A 23635-nucleotide genomic window follows, 5' to 3' on the forward strand; every position below is an offset into this window, starting at 1 on the left:
TCACCATACTCTAAAACAATCTACTCTATGCCACTGCACTCTACTCTGCGCCACTTCACTCTATTCCACTGCACTCTATGCCACTCTACTCTACTCTGCACCACTCTACTCTACGCTACTACTCTATGCTACTTCACTCTACCCTGCACCACTGCACTCTACTCTACTCTGCACCACTCCATGCCACTTCACTCTCTGTGGCTTAACGTTAACGGCTAGGGCGGCCGACCTTGAAGCTGGGGAACCAGGTTCAAGTCGGGCGGGAGGCTCAAGCATCCTGTGATTCTGGGCAAATCACTTAATCTCACTGCGCCTAAATAAAACATGAATGTGTCCGTCTGTAGATGCAACTGGTGCTTATGTAAAGCGCTCTGCTACCTCCGGGTCGGGTTCGCGCTATATAAGACTGCAAAAAAAAAAAACCTCTACCCTGAAACAATCTACTCCTACTCTACACCACTGCACACTATGCCACTCTCCTCCACTCTGCGTGGACTAGAGGTTATGTTAATATTCGTTTTTTTAATAATGCACACTGTTACTTCGGGGCATCCTGGTGCTAGCTCCAAAGAACAGAATAGAGCCAAAAGGGCCTAGTTGCTAAAAAGCAGAGTTTTCAAAACCTTCCTGAATGCAAGCAAGCCAGGGGCCACAAGAATGAAGCGGGGGAGGGTAGCTCATTTCAAGCCTTGGCTGTGCTAATAACAAAGCTTCTTCCGCCTCAGTTAGCTTTTTTAAGTCTGGGACAAGCAAGGTTCTAGAGCCTGAGGATCGAAGGGTTCTGTTAGGTACATACTATGGGAACATCTGTTTGAGATGAGCGGGCCAATGTTGTGAAGAGCCTTGTAGGCAATACACAAGGATTTGAAATGAATCCTGTTTCTAACTGGTAAACAATGAAATTCCTGGATTACTGACTTAACAGAACAGAATTTGGGAGTGCCAGAAAGGAGTCTGGCAGCTGTATTTTGCAGCAACTGCAGCTTCTTCAGATGTTAATGCAGCAGTTAAGTATCTGATTCCGTCTGAATCCAGATCCTCGCCTTACTGACAGGCTCTCTACTCCAATAAACTTTACTCAACTCTGACACTACAACACTACTCTACTCCACGACGCTCTACGCAACTCCCTCTGTGCCACTTCAGGCCACTTTACTTCACTCTTTATGACACTCTACTCCACTCTCTTCCACTCTACTCTATGCAACTCCACTCTATGACACTCCAGTCTACACTGTCTCTCTACAGTATAACACTCTACTCCGCTATATGCCTTTCCACTCTCCTATACTACTCCACTCTATGCCACTCCACTCTACGACAATCTACTCTGCTCTACGCCACTCCACAACACTCTATGCAACACCTTATACTCCACTCTGCTCTACACCAGTTCACAACACTCTGTTCTACGACACTGTACTCCACTCTGACACTGTACTCCACTCAACTCTATTCCACTCTACGCCCTTCTACTCTAATACATTCTACTCCCTCCACAACACTCTTGGCCACTCCATAACACTCCTCTCTACTCCACTTTACGACTCTCCACTCCAAGCCACTCTCCTTTACCCTACTAAATTTTAGGCAGGCTGAACAGTAGCCACGCTGGTGTACAACATGGCTAAAACATATTGGCAAAGCCAATAGGTCTTGCATATGTGAGATCTATTGGCTTTGCCAAAGCTTGTTATCATTAGCCATTGGTAAAATACTTGACCTACCATACACCTAACACAAAGGGTGATGGGAAGAATGTTTGCAATTTGTCTAACCAATGGCAATTGTTTGGCCAGCATTCCAACCTATCATTTTTTTGCCCACCATGCCACCTCTGTTTGGACCCAGCCATGTGCAAATCGACTCTGCTCCGTTAGGAATAGTCCAGCCCGAACTGCCAGGCTAGGTCGTCACTGAACCTGAACACAAGCAACCCAGGAGCGGTTCTGCCATGATTGGGGCTTTTCAGTCAAATGTAGCTTGGGTCCAGTACAACAACAAAAAAATGTGATGCCCTCTCTGCATGAGCACCTACCTCAAAGAGACAGCTTCTTATCTACTTACTCACTCCCACCCCCTCAGTGCTCAGCCAGTCATGGACTGGCCTGATGACCCTGGGGGCTAGGGTGACCAACCGTTCGTAAATTTTACGGACTGCCTGTAATTTGGGCCTGTTGTCCGTTGTCCGTAAGGGTTTCTTCCACGGACGCCTTTTGTCCGTAATTTCAGACATTGGCATGAGCTACCCCTGCAAGCAGCCTGTAACTCTCACTGCAGGGGCCAGTTCACGTTCCTGCTGTGATCTGTGACCTGCAGCAGCCCCTCCCCGACTTGGCACAGACTGCTATCAGGCCCATTATCATTCTGTATGTTGGCCTAATTATCACATACAGAATGATAATGGGCCTCTCTGCCCAGTGACAGCATTTCGGAACGGGTGTTTTTTTTCAGTGTGGGAGAGGGGGCATGTAAGATCTGAGAAGCCTTCAGCTTTGATCTTTCTTTTTTAATATGCAAACGCAGGTGTGTTTCACTCGCATACACAACAGATGCAGTAAGTGCAAGGTTCTCTCAACCTAAAATAAACTTATTTTGACTTCTGCTTGTGTTGGTTGTATATTTACTTATGCACTATTGTGCGACTTCCTCTGATGTGTATGCAAAATGTACCTTTTGTCCCGATTTTTTGTCCTGAATTCTGACCTTCTGTCCTGAAATTTTGTCCTGAATTTTGGCCCTTTGTCCTGAATTTTTGCACTCACTGACCTGAATTTGCACCCATGCCAGTTGGTCACCCTACTGGGGGCGCTGCGAAGGACGAAAGGCTCCTGAGTCGCCTGCCTCCAAGCCCCATTGCGGGAAACATGCATTTTTTTTTTTAAAGTTTATGTTTAGAAACTATCACTGCTAATAAATGCCACTCTTTACAGTGATGTAATTTAATATACTGAAGTGAAAGATTTTCTTATAACAAAATACAACTTTTCTTGGAGCATGATTTACATGCTAAATATTTTCATGCCTCGGCTCAGCTCTGGCTGTTAGAGCCGGTCGAGGCCCAGGGATGGTCTCTCTCGATCACTTTGATGGCTTGCATTACGCATACCTTCAAGAGGAAGTATAAGTTAGGGCAGGCGCGCAACACCCATTGGACTCAAAGGGCTTAAGCCCCTCCCCTCCCCCCCCTCGTGTGTGTCAGCCCGGGATGAGACAGGTTCCGGGCACACACACAGCCGCACCGGAGCACTTCACAGGTCTTTAAAAGACTATTTGCATGTTAATGAGGCATTGCTGTTGTTTCACCCCTGCTAAGAGCCCCTGCACCTCCACTCTGCCCATTGCTTAAAGATTCAGCCCCCCGAAATATTTTCTTAGCCCCCCCCCAATTTGGTTCTAGTTGCGCCTCTGAGTTAGGGTGTCATGCCGGTGACGTAACAGAACGTGACGTAAGGCAAACCATAGGCACGTGCGCGCCACCTGTAAACAACACTAGTTACTTAGCACACTCTGACAAATGCTTCCTCTGCCAATCCCGAACCACGGTACCGCCTATGAGGCCAATAGCCAATCAACAGTTGACAGGAACTAGTTTAGCCAATACCATAACGACAAGCGTTGCCCCTATCATCTCTACCCTACCACGTTTTCCACCACTCGTAAGCTATCTCTCCTCCTTCCTGATTGGCTGTGAGCCATGGGCTTCAGACCCTGCAGCTGTGCTTGCTGTATATACGAGACCGAAGAACCCCTGTCAAAGGAAACAATAGCGGATTTTAAACGTTAAGTAACGAACGGCGCTGAGCATTTTTGGACAGGCAGTCGTCAGAGCGACGGTGCAAGAGGGGACAGGTAAAAGATATAATTATACGCCACGATAGGCGTAGTAAGCGCTATATTTATTAAAAAAATACGCACATGTGCACGCCTGAAGAATCTGTTATGCTAGTCGGTGCAACACCTCTCTTGCGTGCACGCAGGGACGACGTACATTGCCTTCTATTTATTTTTTGCGTTTTTCTATAGCTCGCATTTGGGAAATGAGCATTAGTGCGCTTCACAAGAGAACAGAGTCAAATCATCATAAGTAACAATTAAGGATTAAAAGAAGAACAGCCAGATCAGAGAGCTCATAAGGGCCAACGTGACAAATCAACGAAGGGGCAAACATTTTTTTACAAAAAGTATGTACAAAATAAAAGGATTTGAGTTATTTTTTAGGTCAAACTGGCCAGAGTGCGAAGGCGCTGTTTTTGCAATACATGTAGGGCAGAGGTCTTCAAACTTTTGGGTGCCGAGACCCCCCTGTCAACATTTTCAGTCGTAAGGACCCCCTACTGATAAACATTTCTAAACCTGTAGGCAGGGCTTCTGGAGACGCGGCAGGTGGGGACCAAATTACACGACAGGCTTGACTAAATTGTGTGGGAAGAAAATTTAAATAATGTTATGTGATGCAGCGTTATTTTGGGATAGAATTGCTTCATTATTTTGAATTTTTTTGCACACAGTAACACTGAGGAAAGATTTCACCCCATCAGTACCAGTTTAAAACCAAAATACAGCAATTAACATCAGATGTCTAGTCAACCTTTGTGATGGACCCTCCACTCCGCAGGAATACGTGCTGCCACATTAGAAGCTCACCTGGCCCTGGCCGGGAGCAGCAGGGGTCCCTTAAAACCCTGTTGGTCTTGTGCAGAGTTGAGCAATTTACCCATGCCACTTTCCTCTCACCCCTCCCTTCCATCCCTCTCTCCTCTCCTCTTCCAATCCTGGATCCCTCTCTCACTTTGCAGGCCTTTTTTTTCACCCCTTCTTACAACTTCTAAACTCTCCCCATTCAACTTCTCACTTCACCCTTAATCACCTCTTGCCATTCTGCCTTTTCACTGCCCTCATCTCTAACAGTTTCTCACATTTATCTCATGGCCTCTCTGGCCCTGTCACCTCCAGTGCCCATCTGCACTTCTCATTCATCTCAAGTCTCTCCGTTCAAATTGTTGTCTATTTGTATCTTACACCTCTCCAGTCCCCCATTCATCTTTCACATCTATCCTTTGTTTTTTCACACCTTCTTGAACCAATGTCCCTCTCCCCTGTTACCTCAGCACCAGTGCTTAATTTGAGCAGGTGGTTTCCGTTGCTCCGCACTGGCACCTAATTGTTCACACTGGCAATATGACCGTCTGCCACATGCCACTTGATGGCTCTGTCTCTGTAATTTAGAGATGAGCAGAACAGCTGTTTCAATATACATTAAAAACGATAAATTCCTGACATCCATGCCATTCTTATAGCTTTGGGGGCTTGAAATAGTCACACTTGTACAGTGTTAGGGTTGGTAGTTGCATAGGTATTGTCATTGGCCGCACATGCAAGGCAATGGGTGGGTGGTTAAAGTTGCAGTGGCCTACTGGTGAGGTCCCCTGGCACATGTTTACATAAATTCCCTCACTACCAGTCACCAACAAAGCACCTCATCTCTCTGTAGCACCTTTCTGACAAACATTTTTTTTTTTATAGTGCTACTCAGTTTACTCACAGTTCTGTGATCTGCATAGTACATGTTCTTTGTAGCAGGCACATTAACCCTCTGCACTCTGTGGATGAGAAGTGTGCCCATGTGAGTGCACGGTGAGTGATGCAACAGTGTGAGAGTAGGGAAAGAGGAGTGACTGCAGGGTGAGTGAGGTGACCATGAATTTGGGTGCGGATGTAAGTGCAGAGTGGGACGCATGAATGCATGGTTAATGATGGGCTTGTTTGAGCAAGTTGCAAATTGAGCAGTGAGGGAACAGGTGAATGAGGTGTCACATGAGTGCAGATGAGTGGTGTGACTGCAGGCTGAGGTACAGGGTGAACAACGCAAGTGCATTGTGATTGCAGAGTGATCACTGTGAGTGCAGTGTGAGAGGGTGAATGATGTGAGTGCATGGTGATCTGTGTGAGTGCATTGTGATCGCTGTGAGTGCATTGTGATCGCTGTGAGTGCAGGGTGAGCGTGAAAGTTAAGTGCGAGAATGAGAAGTGAGTTCTCTGAATGCAGGGTGCATTCCCAAACACTTGAAGTAACTCAGCATATTATTGACGGCAGCGTAGGGTTTAAGATATAAGTCAAACTATTGCTATTATGACATTAATCAGGGATCGAGGGTGGAGGAAATAAATAATATGCTGATCCTGCAACACACTTCCAGTCCTATGGTTAGGGTTGCCTGCTCATTATTTTGATGTCCCAGATGGTACAAAAATAAGCAGTCACCTAAAGCTGTATATTTCAGCACTCATCTGTGCGTACTTGGAACACCAAATATAAATATAAAGCACTTTTAAAGCACTTTTAATTGTGTTCTAGGGCTGCCTCAATGATCAATGACTGATAATTAAAGGGAACAAAGACAGAAAAGTCACATTACGAATGAATGCATATGATTTTATTTACAATCCCATTTAGTGTCAAGAGGAGGCCTTTACAGGCTCTTTAAACATCAAATGGCTGGTATTTTTCTTCATGCAACCCTACTTTATATTTATTTTCATGAAATGCATTCTCACACTACTGCAGTAACTGTAAAATACAAATGTAAGGAAAAGGCAGAGTTGGGGCCCAGGGGGTACTGGAACTACAAAAAAACTAAGCCTCAGTAACCACTTTACAAAAGGTATGTAAATCTGCAAATGGTCCTTAACGACCTGTGAAAAACTCAGGAGATAAGACTGCAGACAGCCCAGCGGAGCCCACAGCAGCTCGAGCAGAGACACACTACGGGGGAGGAGGGGGGGCTGAATCCCTTGTTGTGCCTGGGCAGAAGTGTGACCGGGAATGCACAACCCCCTTTCCGTCACTTCATGGCCCCCCTGGGGGTCGCGCCCCACACTTTGAATACCCCTGATGTAGGGGGTGGGTGAAGAATTCCGCTCCGCCAGCGGGGTTTTGCCTACTCTGTGCAGAGCTCTGAAAAACTCAGCAACGTAACATTAGGTTGGCGAGTACTCCAGAGAAAATATAGCACAATAGACCTCCTTCTGGCGAGATTTCTCAACACGGTTGGTAGCGGCAGGTCGCAACCGCTTGCATTGAGAAATATGCCACTTGCGTTGAGGAAGCTGCAGCTCGACTAGAATGGCTGCTTGTGCTGCTGAAAGCAGCAGCTCCCTTTGGTGTGACGCCTAGTGCTATTGGCGCTGATTTTACAGTGTGGGACAAACTCCTGGCGCTAAAAATCAGTGTGAGCAGAGCAACTTAACAGACTCTGCTGCTGGTGGAACTCCACGGAGCGCAGCTGAGTTTTTCTAGCACTTCACGGAGTTCCACAGAGTAAAACTTTGCGTATGCCGTCCAGGCCTAGTTGCGGGCTTGCCAAGAACTTACCGTGGCTTGGAGCTCGTGCATTGCTTACTATTGGTTGGCTTTACTGTCACACTCATACCTGGAGCACCATAAGATCAATATAGCCATGCTGCAGGAGAGTCACCTCTCTTATCAGGGGCATACCAAGTTGGCTAGGAATGCCACGGATACTTTTCGCCATTCAGCACACATTTTGGGGCGTTGTCATGATTATACATCACTCAGTGAGATTTCTACTGGGGAAATATATTGCTGATAATGAAGACAGATACATGATAGTACATAACGTATCAGGCCGGCAGATGACCCTGGTGAATGCAGAAGGGTTACATTTTGACAACCCAATGATGTATAAGGAATTATTTCATAATTCAACTTAAAGAATGAGAGAGCTACAGCTTTGCCATTGATAGGTCCAAGTCTATTGTAAGGACGTTATTGATGGCAGTAACGGTTTTAGTGCAAACCCAGGAATTGTTTGATCTTGTAGGATGTGACTCCAGCTGCACCCACGCACACAAGAATACACTGTCCGTTCATTAGTGCATGTGATCTTGTTGTGGCTGTACAAGATACCCTTGTTTCCTTAACCGATGCGTGCTCGCTATATGTACATATACTTCCCAGAACGTTGTTGGAAAACTAAGGGCCAGATGCCTCAAAGGGTTTTGCCCATTCTGTGTCTATGAGAAAATGTGTTCATGCATATGGCCCTTACTGATTGCACTAGATTTGAGGCCAGGCTCCTGATACCACGGGCAGCTGTATTGGAGATTTAAAAGCGATGCTCTAGTAGACCGCGTATTCTGCAAAGAGGTAGTAGATCAAATATAGTTCTGCTCTGAGAAAAATGGGCTCTCAATTGACGATAAAGCGAGTCTGGGATGCCTTCAAAGCATAAATTAGATGCTTATGTATAACCTGGGAGTATGAGGTCCTGACAGCTCTTTGCAAAAGGACAAACTCATAGACTGAACAGTGGACCAACTCGCCTGCCATAGGCAACAAACTCAGAAAGTACAGCAAATGTTTTTAACAGAAGTAGATTAATGTTGTGTGCAAACTTCAAAAATGCCCTCTGTCCAAAGGCACCACCCTTATCCCTCAGGGTCAATTATATATATAAAATTATATTAAAGTTGCACCACATTCCAATTTGTATACAGTCAACTCAATTTATAACCAGTCCATTTTAACAAGATGATTGAGATGTCTTTATTTATTGCTTTATTTTCTCTTTTTTAGAAAAGCCACAGCCAACGCGTTTCGTTCTGCGAACAGAACTTCTTCTGCGCATTTGTAATTTCCAAAATGTCATTAGATAGATGATGTTTTAAGTTTCACTCCTTAGTTTGTCTTTTAGCAATATGCTCCTTGTATATTAACCTTATCGTCTTCATGTATAAGTCGGGGTTGATTGCCGGGTGTGGTGACGTGATATGATAGTCACTCAAAGTTCTCCAGGGCGTATACGTGTCAAACCCAGCACATCTCGTACCTTGTAAGGGGGTCAATTCGCCCGACTCGACTCCTCTGCGTTTTGCAATTCCCGCTCTTTGCAAAAGGCTGGTTGTGCTGGAAAAAGTGTTCAGCTGGAATTGTGTATACAATTAGAGGTCTGTTAGCCACACTGAGGAGAGATGTATAGGAATTTGGAGAGGTAGTCCGGAAAGAATTTGCATTTCTTGGCTAATGAAGCAGGGCTAGAAGTTATGGGGATGCGTGCCGGCCTGGGCATATGCTGGCCTGGCTCCTGCAAAATTAAATACACAGGCAAGATATCCCAATCGTCACTCAACTAAGTGGTGAAATAGTGGTGGACAATGTGGGCTTAAAGTGTTTGCAGACTATTCTAGACACCTCTATAACATTCAGTTGAAACATTTGTTGCAGCTGATTAGAAGCCTTCCCAGTTGGGTGGCATTGCCATGGATTGAGTGGGAGATGCAAGAACATCTGAATGTACCCCGTCATTCGGGTAATAGCCAAGGCTATTTGTGAATGTGCAGAGGACAATGCTTCTGGGCTGGTTGGGTTGCCTAGTAAATTATATAAGAAAGTTAAGGCAAAGCTGATCCCGCACTTACTGCCAATGTGCGAAGAGGCTCTTGAGAAGTCCAGATTGTTGTTGGTCATGACTTGGAAATCCTTGATAATTCTGGCTCTCAAAGCGGTTAAGCCAGAGAACTTTCACAAATAAATATGGATTGTAAAGTCTTGCCTAGTGTTTTAGTTATTAGACTGCTTCTCCTGCTGCCTGTCCTGACTCTGCCGGACAGGCTGCTTTATTCTGGGATTATCTATGTCACTTAGTTTGAGAAGGGCGTTTGCTCTTTTGGACTCCTTTACGTGATAGCCATAGAAACACTTCAGTGTCTCCCGAGAGAGGAATACTCACACAGGGGGCATAGGTTTTACGAACAAAGAGTATTGCTAAACATATATACATGTGACCTTCTGCGTTTTGTCAAAAGGCCCGAGGTTAACCTGTGCCCTCAAATGGAAGCTATAACAGAATTCTTCCAATACTCTGGCTTGAACATAAATTGGGGTAAGTCCAAGCTGATGTTGTTAGCTGACCATACTGCCGAGATGGCTGGCGATTAGGGATTTAGGTGGGAGGTGGATAAAATAACACACCTGGAGATAGTAATAAGTGGAGACTTAAGTATGCTGTGGGAGAAGAACTGCAAGGTGTCCATGGGAAAGTTCTTATCACTAGGATCAAGCTACCACTTTATAAGTATATTAATGGCGTTGACCAATTTTTACAAAAACTGAATATCGAGGCCCCTAAGGTTGGTGAATGTATAACCCCTGCTTTACTGTACGCAAATGATGCAGTCTTGTTATCTAGAACTGCAAACGGGCTGCAATGTTTGATTAAGAATTTCGCTGAATACATGGAAGAAAAGCATTTAAAACTGAACCTCAAAAAGACTTTCATAATGATATGTGGGAAGTGGAAGTCTAAAACTAGAACATATCATGTAAAAGGGGTACCAATCGCCGAAACCTGTGCCTTTTTGTATCTTGGCATCTTATTTACATATAATGGCCACTGGAGGGCACAGATTGAATTGAGTAAATCAAATTTGTTACGATCAACAGAGGCTCTTTCTGAGGCTTGCTATGGCGCTGCCCTATGGGGAATGGCCAATTGTGCCCCGCTTGAAACCCAGGAAAATATATTTCTCAAGAGAATATTGGCAGTCCACAATTCCACTCCCTCTTACATAGTTCATAAGGAGCTTGCAGTTCCCTATATCAATGATCTTATCAGCATAGCCCCATTAACCAGATTTACCCAGGACATCATCATTGATTGCCTAGGTCTTGAATATAGTTACAACATCCTGTGGCTTGCATATATTAACAAACTCCTAAAAGAGGCTGATAAGGATCTTAATATCAATGTTCCTGCACAAATCCTATAATATAGCAAAAAGGAACTGAAAACGGGCTTGTCTGGACAAGGGAACTTATGAGGGAAATTAGGGAGGGACAAGGTCGCACCAGAGGCAAACGGAGAGGCACTCCCACCGTTCATTGGCAACCAGATCAGACATTCCCGAACACTCGGAGCAGGAGGGGCAATCAGCAGCAAACCTCCAACTTGACCAGCGAATGAACGATCTCGTGGTCAACCTTAGTTCAAGGACCCTCACAGAAAATGAACAGAGTGTCCTAAACAGAGGGTTAGGTTTTGTGCCTACATACTCAGGCGATCCTTTTGCACTGAGGTGTGAGCTGGAGAATTTCTTCAGAAAAATCCGACTCCACTTCTTTTTTAAAAACAGAGAGTCGGACGATAATCTATCCCCCAGTGATGACATAAACAATGTGAACACTGGGCTACGTCTCAAAAGCAACTTTACACCTTTGCCACATCAGGTCCCCTCCCAGGTTTCGACCTTTGAGAAGGCAGTAACTTATGACGTGATGGCATTATGTGACACACGGTCAACAAATTATTGCAATTTCTCTAAAAAGGACAGATTGGCCCTCCAGAATCTGACAAAAGATACGTCCGTTATTATCAAGCCGGCGGACAAAGGGGGTGCAACGGTCCTGCAAGACGCTGCAATCTATCGAACTGAATGCCTCAGACAACTTCTGGACACCAAGTCCTATCAGGTTTTGGGAATAGACCCTACACCCAGATTAACTCTAGAGATTAAGCAGCTTGTCGAGGAAGGGGAGGCAGAGGGGTGGATCACGCCACATGAGGCTAAATTTTTGGTAACTAACAATCCTGTGATGCCCTATTTTTACTGCCTCCCTAAAATCCACCAATACCAACGACCACCCCCAGGACGACCCATTATTTCTGGGATTGGCTCATTACTTGAGCCTTTGTCCAAATTTGTGGATGTTTTTTTACTGCCTATGGTTACTGAGATGCCGACTTACCTTAAAGACACGTCTGATGTCTTACGGATTTTGCCTGATATCGAGTTTAACATCGATACCGATATTTTGGCCAGTTTTGACGTGGAGTCACTCTATACGTGCATTCCACAACAAGAAACTTTGGACTCCATCAGGGGACTGCTGGAAGCAGGCGATTTGAACAGCATGACCCCCGTCACTTTCATTATGGAGTGCGCCAGACTAGCTATGACGGAGAACTTCTTCAGATTTGAAGACCAGATCTTTCTCCAGACGTCTGGCACGTCTATGGGCAGTGTTTTTGCGCCTAGCCTCGCCAACCTGTATGTTCATTTGTTTGAACAAAATCATGTACTGGACCACAGCAACCCTTACCGTCATCATTTGGTGCTGTGGAAGAGGTACATATACGACATACTGGTGGTATGGCGGGGCACTAGCCAAGAGATTCTGGCCTTCCACACTTGGCTTAACCAACAAAACGCCTTCTTGAACTTTACCATCGAGTTCAATCAACGACGGTTAGCCTTTCTTGATATCTCCATCTTTGTCCATGAAAATTCATTGCAATGTGAACTATACAAGAAACCTATGTCGAGGAATTCTCTTCTCCCCTTCGATAGCTATCACCCGAAGGCCCTTAGGGAGAATCTTCCCGTGGGTCAGTTCCTACGTGTGCGGAGGAACTGTTCCACTAGGGATCTTTTTGACAAACACGCCAAAGAATTGGCGATTCAACTCCGATCGCGTCAGTACCCTGGGCGCCTGGTGCGGCAAGCATGGAAGAGAGCGTCGAACAATAATCGAGATGCTTTGCTGGATAATAGCACTCCCAGGATTCCCAATGACAGGCTCACCTTTGTAACTACCTTCTGTACCCTGTCCAACCGAGTACAGAAAACGGTACGTAGACATTGGCATATACTCAATGTGGCATCCGAAAACATCCCGCCCCCCCTTTTTGCGTTTAAGAAGGGTCCGAGTTTACGGAATAGCCTGGGCCACACACGACCACTGTCACAGCCTACACGCGATGTTAGTACTCTGTGGTCACTTCCTCCGGTACGAGGCCATTATCCATGCGGCTCGTGCAGTGTCTGCCCTCAGACCACCAAGACTACATCGGTGGACATAGGGACTAGCCGTCCTTGGATACTACACAACCATACAAATTACAATTCGGAGTGTGTGATCTATATGATCACATGCCCTTGTACTCTGCATTACATCGGGTATACCACACGCAAAGTGAAGCTCCGCATAAGTGAGCACAAGAGTACTATCCGCTGCATGAACAGTCCACTTGCTTGACAGATCATTTTCTGGCCAAACAACACAAGGCCGACGATCTGAGGTGGCTTGTGCTGGAACGTCCTTTTATTCCCCAGCACGTAACAGATATTTCAAGGTTCCTATTTTCCAAAGAGCAGAGGTGGATTTTCAGATTGAAAACAGACACACACGGCCTTAATGATACTATACCATGGGCCTCTATCTGAAATCTGGTTTGAAAATCATCAGTCTGAATATCTACTGTTACATAGATACTCTATTAGAGACTCTATTACACACGATATCCCTAACCATTGATAGGATAGCTGACCCCATAGGATATCTGCCCTATTGTGTATAGGAGTACTCAGACTCCATTCCACAGAGACACATCTACATTTAGGCATTTGCCATCCTTCACGCACTGTCTGTCTCTATGATTTGTCATGACATCCTTGAAAATGTATGCACACATGGATTTGGCCACAGCTGTTGGTTTTCGCTGTTTGGCTACATGTGTAATATTCCATCTTGTATTTAGAGCAAGTGTCTTGGTGGTTAAGCCCTTTGGTGGTTAAGTCCCTTGGTCTCACTTTTTCTGTACTTATACCATACTAGATAAACAGCCCAGGATCGGCAGCTGCTATATATCCTGAAAAGTACAGACAGTTACCGTCATATGAGGTCCACCGTTATAGGAGCTAACTTTCTAGGTTATAGAAGAGCAAGCAATGGAGTGGTTTTGTTTTGTTTTGTGTTTTGGGTCCGTTATGGCTTGTGCTGACTCTGCCACTGTAAACAGCCAGCTAGCCTCTACACTAGCACGCATGCGCAGGTATGAAACCACAAAGTTTTTTAGGGCTTCGTCTACCGCGCATGAATATAAAAGAAGTGGGGCACTCGAGGCAAGGCCCCCACTGAGGTCGTTTATGTCGATCTGTTTATGCTTTTACAAACACGCATGCACCGTAGTGATTGTCTCAGTGCCTGCTTTAGGTCTCCTAACGCGCGTACGTTCTGCTGTTAGGGACACCCCAGCGGCACAATTTAATTTAATTCTGAAACACGCATGCACCAGATTGAGTGTTTTGGTGCGTGCGCCTCCTACAAGGTCTCTGACGCGCATGCGCCTTTGCCATTAAGGACACTCTAGCTGCAACACTCGATTTTCAAACACGCTTGCACCGTAGTGATTGTTGTGGTGCCCGCGTCTCCGGGGGTTCTCTAACACGCATGCGCCTATGTAGAGATACCAGCCGCACACATTCGATTTGGCCAGTCCGCACAACACGCTTGCTCGGAGGCTTGTGTCTCGAATCTGGCGTATGCTCCATTTGTCGTTTAGTCGCGCGGGCACTAAGAACGCACCCGATTATAATTGAGTCTTTCAACGTAATCAAGGCGGATATTTAAGGACCCCTTTCCTTCCTGCCGCCACCTCCCAGACAGCTCGAAGGCTGGTCTGAAGTACCGACGGACAGGTAAGAAAAGGTGGCTTCCGCACGTTGGTTAATGGTCCACTTTTGTTCAACAAAGAGGGTTCTGTTTGAAGTTGAGAGTAAGCTAGTTACACCCCTTGCGCTGAACTCTGCTTAAGACTTTAGGTCCATTTGTATCTAAACAAATAGTTTTGTGTTTGGTGTCAACAGAAACATAGTTATAACTACTCACTTTAAACCTTGCATAAAATATATGTCTTTTCCTGCACCCTGTTACACTTGAAAATGATGTAGTTTCAAGGAACATTGTTTGACTTACCTGCACTATTATGTCCATGGGGGTTTCTTTAGGTCTTTGACGTTTCGGTTTTTTAGGTTTATTAGAATGTTTAAAGGTATATGTGAAGAGTTTGGACAGATGAGTATCAGTATGCAACTTGTCTGTTTGTCCTCACATTTAAACAGAGCGGTGCCTCCATCTCCGAGCAGTCAGCCGGGTGAGGTGAGGCGTTTCTCCCACAAAAGGCTGGGTGAGTTCAAAACAGTTTTTCTGTAATTTTGTTTGTATGCAACCACCATTTTGGTTTTTTGTAAAGAAGGCAGTGCATAATGGGCACTGCTGAATAGCGGCCATGAATGCTGTGATTTATGTGTAAGATGTCTTTTTTGACGGTTGATTTTCCGGATTCTTTTTTAGGAAAGAAGACATAGTTCTTACGTCCAAGCACGAGATTGCTTGTCCGGTAGGGTGGCTATCGCCACAGATTTATCTGACGATTGCACCTTCACTGTCTAAATATTGCTTTTCACGATTCACATTTAATGTTTCTCCCCTGTAGTAGCCTTTATTTTTACACCATACTTAGGTCCTGAAGAAAGCCGGGTCAGTTGACCATACCGGCTGAAACATGTCGACCTTATAAGACTGAGCCAGGAATTAGTCTATTTTTTTAAGACTATTTTTTTTTTTTAAATATGACACCTGGACAATTCCCAATAAATATATTTTTTGCCCAGGTATTCATTTTTAATTCACATTCACACTAGAGCACTGCATATCACTGGAGTCCTCAGAGTTTGAACACACAACTTGGCAGGAGATTTTCCTTTTCGGGAAGCATCAGGCTGTGCACCCAGCAGGGCCTGTTGGCTCGATATTGCGGGCCCAGACCGTGATTCCCGAGAGTCTCAGATGACGAAGTTCCGCCAGTAAGGGTGGGCTGATGGACTCTTAACTCCCGCCAGGTGATGTACTAACTATCTGAGGAGTTTCTTGCACTCTTTCACAGCGTGTAGTGGCTTGCTGTTCTTTATGAACGGACTTAGCACCTTCTGTTAGTTGTCATAGTGTCTATTGGGGATTGGAGGTGTAGTAGTCCTTAAATCAAATTTCCCCTGTGACCCTTATATATATTGTGTTTTTGGAAATTAGGGAGAACCTAAAACCAACAATTAAGGAATACCGTGAGGGACAACAAGAGATGAGTATACAACGATATATGTTCTGGGTACCGAACATGCGACACAGTTTTTATCTAACAAACTAAGACTGGGCACTCTCCATTTCTTACTAGCTTTCCCAGACATGGACAAATGGAAACCAAAATTACCACTCTGCCTGTATGATGGAAAGTCAAAACAGTCAATTCTTTTTTGCAATTTTTATAAGGATATAAGAAAGTGTTTTACGTTCCTTTTTTCACAGTGAAAAATAATATTTTTATAAAGCAGCCTACAATTTTATTTGTAGCCTGGGAAATGAGGCTGTATGCTATGCCGTGACCTTTTATGTACAATTATCGATCCAAATAAGAAAAGAAAATTCGCACCTCGAGGCTTTACAATATGAATCTATGTAGGCCATATATATATATATAACGATTGAAATACTGTATGTTTAGTACCGTTCAAGGATCTTTTTTTTATTACAAATTGTTATCCATATGCACCTTATCATTTATTTTATTATAGAAATGTTTACCATTATGCATTTTATTGTTTAGCCGGTGGTAGAGTACTATATTCGTCTTAAGTGTTTTTAACATTATGAAGTCTGGGAACGGAGGTATAAGTTATGCTGTGACTTCTTCCGCACAATCAAGTGATAAAACAAGAAAGCCAGATATCCCATGTTTTTTAGACAAAACTATGGTACAAATTTACATGATGATTCACTTATTGTTGCACTTAGTCTACTCCTTGATTTACTTACACCATATGTTGCTACTATATGTACTGTTATTTCTCTTCTGGTATTTTACAGATTTTACATTCAATCGTCGCTCCCCAATGACCTGGCAAAATTGTTGTATTCAACCTGCATGTAATTTTTAAATTGCTTTTATAGTTGTGTGTTTTAACCGAATAAAGTTGGAATTGAATTGAAGTGGAGGATACAGTGCATGCAGTCTAGTTGTGAAGGACATACTGTGACTTTACCAAAGCCATAGAGGAGCTTGCAGCATGCCCATTGCTTAGCATTGGTTGGCTTTGGTGTCACTCTCTTGTGCCTTCTTCTTATTCGATGCCCTACCATGTCAATCTTGTCTCTGTTCCTGCCATTCAGCATTGCCCATTTCGTTGTCTTTCCACTGTTCACTTTCAGGAAACTACTTTTTTCTTGTGTCTTATCTGGCAATAAGGATTCATGATGGTAGGAATGAATCTCTTTTGGTATGAAATTGCAGTGCAGGACAGTACCAGGCTTGAAAGGAAAGGTAAGATAAAATGGGAACGTGAGTTGGGAATTCAAATCACGCAAATTGACTTGAGTCATCTCTGCAGTCAGATGAGGAGGTTTCCTATAGCTACAAACATAAGTTAGCACACTTTAAATTCCTGCACCAAATGTATTATACCCCAGAAAATTGGAGACAGCATTATCCTGAAATGATGGGATGCTGCCCAGTTGCAAACAAAAAGGAGCTGACATTGATCATTTGGCCAGGGGGTGACCACAAACTTTTGAGGTGATGTACGAGAGAGAAATAGCAGAAATAACTGAGATGGGATTACCCCTTGGTTCTGGTAGTAGGTTTGATCAGGAATTTGATAAGATTCACATACAATTCATGTGGGTGGCACAAGTGTTCGCTATAAGGTGTATTGCACTACTTTGGGAGAGAACACATTCCCAGCAGGAAACCATTACTGCATCTAGCCATGTGCAGTGAGCTGAAAGAAACCTACATGGGGACAATTCTTAATCGATTCAGACCACAAGACATTTAGAAAATCGTTCAAAGAATAAATTAATAATTACAGAGAGATGTAGATGCTAATCGAGGGGAAAGTCTAATGTGCACATCAGTTTGTAGGCAGAGTATCTACGATGGGTTGAAAATACTTTTTTTTGTGGTTGTATGTCATTAAGTAACTGAAAACTAAATAATATTATGCATTCAGATGGCAAATGAACTTTGCTGATAAAGAAAGGTTTAAAAAAAAGGATAACCATTGTTAGCATGTTCTGAAGGGGACCTTGTAGGGAGGGCAAGTGAGCGGACTTTGCTATTGAGACTCCAGTGATCAGCAAATATTAATACATCTTTCATCTTAAATTTGCCATATGATTGGCTAATTCCCATAACTAGCCAACCTTCCTGTTTGAAGGGAGGATATTATACTGAAGCTGTCTTTTTATAATTAGTGTATTAATGTTTGAATTACTTTTGCTAGGATTTTCATAACAAATTCTATCGGAGCTTATTGGAGAGATCATAATTTTACAAAACTACGAATCAGGGAATCTGAGCTGCCAATAGATTTACTGAAATCAGATTTGGTTCCTAAATATAATGAACTGGTACGGTTGTTTATGGAGCTCGTAAGGTGTTAAAAATTCAAAGATATGAGAGTCAAAATACAAGGGGAACACCATTCCCTGTTTATTTAGTGATTGAATAACAGGTGAATTGTTACTCAAATCAAATCTTTTAGCTCTACTCCCAATTCATTAAAAAGCAATTAGAATTAGGATGTTATAACAGCAGCAGAGAAAAGTTATAAAGTTAGAGAGAATTTTAAAGATGTTTCTTGTAGTAGAGGGCATAGAAATTGTAACACGCCTGTAAAATGTAGTTGCGTAATCTGCAGAAGAATTGCCTAATGTGTTATTATAGTAATGATCAGATTAATTTGAAGCTCAATATTGAGGAATGGAGCACATCATCTGGGCCATTAATTCTCCAAGATCTCCTAGCCTGGGGGTGTTTTGCATATTGTCTTTTTCAAAACTGAACACAAATTGTGGGACGATTTGTTAGTTTGTCTTGACAATGAAGCCTTCGTTGCTCCATTTGTAGTGCTGAGTAAAATATTATTCACCAACTCAGTTTTGAAACATTTGTAAAAATTACGAAACATAAATGCCATTGATCCATTTCTCAGAAGCTCGATGCAAGCATCCTCCATTAGCAGAGACTTCAGTCAGACCGAATTGGATTCATGAGGCTTTCCTTAGAGTTGAGAGGTTGTTTTTTAGTGATTATGCAAAAAAAAAAAGTAATTGAATCAGTTGGTGGTAAGCTCTTGAGCAGAAATTAATAAAGGGGCCTATTGACTCTTGCTTGCTTTGTTATGATATGTGGCTTCATTTGCAAATGGCATGAGAAGGAGGACTGAGCGATACTTCGGGTTAGGACCCATAACAGACTAAAGAAAGGGGCTTCTAGTGTTCCTTGCTTTTTAAATGGTATATATGCTATGCATGGTACTTTACTCTTACGGAACACATTAGTCAAAAAAATTATGAATTTATATGCCTGTTTAACGTTGGACTACAGTACAGGGTAAAAAATTGATTTGACAGCAGTTTGGTTACAACATGCATCACATCCTTATTTTCAGCCACTGTTCAATAATCCTAAAATAAACTATTCTAAAGCTACTGTTCTACAAGAGGCGTTTGACAAGCATGGGGGTTTGATGTGGAAGAATTAAGGTAATTGGTAATTTAGTGGTGACTCCTGAGGCAAGAGTTATAATCTCATGCATTTCCTGTTTCTACATAGATTGCCTCACATCACTTCAGTGTTTCAGGGGGGTTTAAACACCGATATCATGCCCTTGCTATACAGCCGATGAGTGAATTGCACTGTATGAAAATTGTGTAGCGGTAGAGTCAATTGGAAGTTGAAAAGATCAGACTTCTCTAGAGAGGCAAAATGCTAGAATAGTGACACTACTTTCCAAGGAAGTCTAACTTTGCTCAACCAAGGAGAGCAGAAGTATGATTTGCAAGCTGCCATCTGATTTTGCTTAATGAAAGTCACTCTAAATACAATTTTTGCTAGCATTAGAACGAGGAATGGTTAATAAACAATGCATTCACATTTCTGATCTTTGAGAATTTGTTGTCAATTCCAGATGTTGCGATGGTATATTTTGTAATGGCTCAATTGTCTCTGTTTGAAAAAAGCAGTTAATGCAATTGGTGATCTAACAAAACTAGGAAATTAATTTTAAAGCGTAAGTATGAAGCTACCGAGGGTGGGAAGAGCCTGAACTAAGCACATTTTAGTTCTAGGATTTAGCAACGGTATTCCTTATGATCGTCCTCACCAACAGCAATGTGGAAATCCATGCTCTTGAAATTCTCACAAGAATCTGTGTTTAATGGAGAGTGCGTGGCTGAAAATACCCAGGCAGGGAATATGTTGTAGACTTCCAGCAAGCTCTTCAAGGCAGAAGAAGACGATGAAGGCAATCCACTCCGGGGGCCTCCACGGACCCCTGCCCCCACCACATCTTCAACAGAGTTCCCGACACCATCGCACCCATGCTCCGCCACACCATCAACCGCTCCCTGGCGACCGCCACGTTCCCCGACGACTAGAAACACAGCAAAGTCAACCCCCTCCTGAAGCAACCCTCGGCGGACCCCACCGACCTCGAAAACTACAGACCCATCTCCTTGCTCCCATTCCCTGCGAAAGTTATCGAGAAAGCCATCAACAGCCAACTCGCCACATTCATCGATGAGCACAACATCCTCGACTCCTCCCAATCTGGCTTCAGGAAAAACCACAGCACAGAAACCGTCCTCCCCGCCGCAACAGACGACACCCGCACCCTACTGGACAAAGGAGAAGCAGTAGCCTTCATCCTCCTCGACCTCTCAACGGCATTCTCCCACCGCACCCTAATACGCAGACTTCATGACGCAGAGATCCAAACCAAGGCCCTCGCCTGGGTCAGCTCCTTCCTCTCCGGCAGAACGCAGCGGATCAGACTCCCCTCTTTCCTCTCGGACACTACACCAACCACCTGTGGAATCCCTCAGGAGTCTACATGGCCACGCTCTCCCCCATCGTCAGAACCTACGGACTCAACATAGTGTCATACGCAGACGACACCCAACTCATCCTCTCCCTATCCAACGAACCCAACACTGCCAGACACAACTTTTGAGAAGGCATGGAAGCTGTTGCAAAATGGATAAAAAACAGCTGTTTCCAACTAAACACGGACAAGGCAGAAGTACTCATCATGGGCCCAAACCTAGACGCCTGGAATGACACCTGGTGGCCCCACCCTGGGAAACCCGCCCACCCCCGCGAAGCACGCACGCACACAACCTGGGAATCATCCTAGACTCCGAGCTCAAAATGGACAGCCAGATCAACTCCGTCTTGTCCTCCTGCTTCCAATCCCTCCGCCTCCTACGTAAGACCTTCAAATGGATCCCCCTTGAACACAGAAAGACCGTCACTTACTCCCTGATCACCAGCAGACTCGACTACGGCAACGCAGTCTATGCCGGAATAAACAAATCCTCACCCGCAAGCTACAGAACATCCAGAACGCCGCCGCAAGACTGGTCCTCAACCTGCCAAGACACAGCCACATCTCCCAGCACCTGCGCACACTCCACTGGCTCCCCATCGAGGCAAGAGTCACCTTCAAGATGCTCTCCCACACACGGCCCTCCACGACACCAGACCAGCATACCTGAACACCCGACTCAAATTCCACGCACCCCAAAGGACCCTACGATCAGCCCAGCTCTCCTATGCCATGGTCCCACGCACCAGAAAAACCAGATCGGGAGGCCGCTCCTTCTCCTTCCTCGCGGCCAAAGCCTGGAACGCCCTTCCGCTTCACCTCAGACAGCAACATTGTTTCCCATCTTCGTAAGAAACCTCAAAAGTTGGCTCTTCGACGGTCCCCCTCCTTGATGGACTGGAACCTGCACCCCCCCACCCCCAGCACCTTGAGAGCCTTGCGGGTGAGTAGTCACGCTTAACAAATGCCTGATTGATTGATTGATTGATTGATTAACACGTTTCATTCTTATGCCTTGAATTTCTCTAGCTTAGACCTTGTTTAGACCTCTCACAAATTGACTAAGCTAAAAGAAATGTAGTTTGGGTGAGGTGTTAATAAATTTTGGAAACAATAATATCACAAGGATGACCATTTAATCAAGATCGATGTTCCAAGTTGTTATATACAGTACAACAGGCTACCTACTTAGTGGACGTGTACTAGAGGTGATAAAGTAATGGGAGACATGTTAAGGGGAGATGCTTCAGAAGTATCGATGGAACACACATTTTTGTACAGAAAAGGTTCTTATTGAAACAACTGACTTTGCAGCAAGTGTGGCACAGACCCAAAAAGGGGTCAACATTTAACTTGAAAATATCTGGGGTAGAAAAGGGGGAAGCATTGGTTACAATTTAAGATCAAATACAATTTGTCTGTAGGAGATTGGGCTTTGACGCTTACGTTTTAGAGCTCTCTTGTGGCATATTGATTAAAAAAAATTACAATAAAATAACATTAGGTTTTATCGAAGTGCAATAGGTCTAACTTTACTTAATTTCAAATTTTCTCCTCCTTTGTTTAGGTAGCGGAGTAAGGAAATGCCCAAGCAAGCAACAGTTACATTGACCGCTGCTACTTTGGTTGGAGTTGCTGTTGGTTGCGCTGTCTTGTGGAAGGTATCCAAGCGCCGAAAAGAGCGGATTAGCCACAATACTAACCATCAGGTCACGGTTCAAGGGCCAGACGACGGTAAACTGGTTGCAGCAGAAGACCTCTCTGCAGTTCCCTTACTGGAGAGGATACTCGGTTTTCAGCCCGTCATCGTTTCTCAGGAGGAGCAATGGGAGCAGGTCTGGCCCTTTCTGCAGCAGGAACTGGAGGAGGTCGCTGTCCTCGGTATGGACTGTGAGTGGGTAAGTTGGACCATAGGCAATTTTGCAAGTCTGCTGGTTGTCTACTGTAAATGGTTTTTTTTGATATTTTTTTTTCTATTAGTTCTTTGGAAGGTGAATTAGATGACAGTCCGTACCCAAAAGGTGTTGGAGCAGTGCATCGTAATCATGACGATGGAATAGTGTAGTTCTGAAGGTGTGTAATTGGGTACATACCGTGATAACCAAGCCTTTAAGCACACACAAATTAAATCCACATTTGTCATAAGTATTCTTCAGATTGTCAAGTCCGTTCGTATCAAAAGAGTCAATCTGGAGAATACTTACAACAAATGTGTATTTAATTTGCTTGTACCTAAAAGACTTGGTTTTCTGATTATGAAACCTTAGGGTTTGTTGGGGGATGTAAGGTTGACATCCTCCCCTTTTAAAGCACCGCTGGAATAGAACTATTGCAGTAGATACTAGTGTACAGTGAGTGAGCGCCAGGTTTCCTAAATTACCCCCGTTTTATGGGTTCAAAACATGCTTACAACTCACCATAGGTTTTCCTGACATGGTATGGATTAGCGATATTGGATGACTGGATTTAAAGATGTGAGACCCAGCGTGCAGGAAGGCGTGCAGACAATCATACTTTTATTTAATGGGTTTGTTTCTTATGTACTGGTCATACAGATGAGTGATGCAACTGCTCAGTTAAGCATAAACGACTCAATCAACAAGTAACCGGCTGCCGTGGCCTGTTGTGAAACTTATACAAGACCAGAGGCGATTTATCACAAGCACCCCACAAGCATTTCTGGATAATCCCATTGAGGAATATTTAACCCATTCTGAGTGCTTCCGGCACTCATTAGACTTCCCTATTTCACCCAGACATCTGCTCCTTCCTATTTCCTGACTGGATATAGGGACTCCACCTAAATGAACGTAGGAAGTAGGTGACCTTACTATACTGAGCAAAGCTGAAACTACAAAGAGTATTGTGATGAATGAAGAAATTCCATAAAGGC

At 44.1% G+C, this 23635-nt stretch overlaps 1 protein-coding gene across 4 annotated transcripts in view; it reads left to right on the forward strand.

The window, feature by feature from the left end:
* Positions 1-3682: 3682 nt before the first annotated feature.
* The window catches only part of EXD2 (exonuclease 3'-5' domain containing 2), a 99823-nt gene continuing 79870 nt past the window's right edge, over positions 3683-23635 (forward strand). Inside the window, exons 1-4 of one of the 4 annotated variants that reach the window (XM_085627301.1) lie at positions 3718-3852; positions 14923-14987; positions 15155-15200; positions 22310-22640. In XM_085627301.1, the coding sequence (XP_085483427.1) occupies positions 22326-22640 (315 nt within the window). In that variant the 5' untranslated portion in view covers positions 3718-3852; positions 14923-14987; positions 15155-15200; positions 22310-22325. Of the gene's footprint in view, positions 3853-14922; positions 14988-15154; positions 15201-17052; positions 17175-22309; positions 22641-23635 lie in introns of those variants that run through there. The other 3 variants (XM_085627300.1, XM_085627299.1, XM_085627302.1) reach the window with 3 other exon arrangements.

The sequence above is a fragment of the Triturus cristatus genome, chromosome 9 (assembly GCF_964204655.1).
Source record: "Triturus cristatus chromosome 9, aTriCri1.1, whole genome shotgun sequence".
In the NCBI taxonomy this organism is placed as follows: domain Eukaryota; kingdom Metazoa; phylum Chordata; class Amphibia; order Caudata; family Salamandridae; genus Triturus; species Triturus cristatus.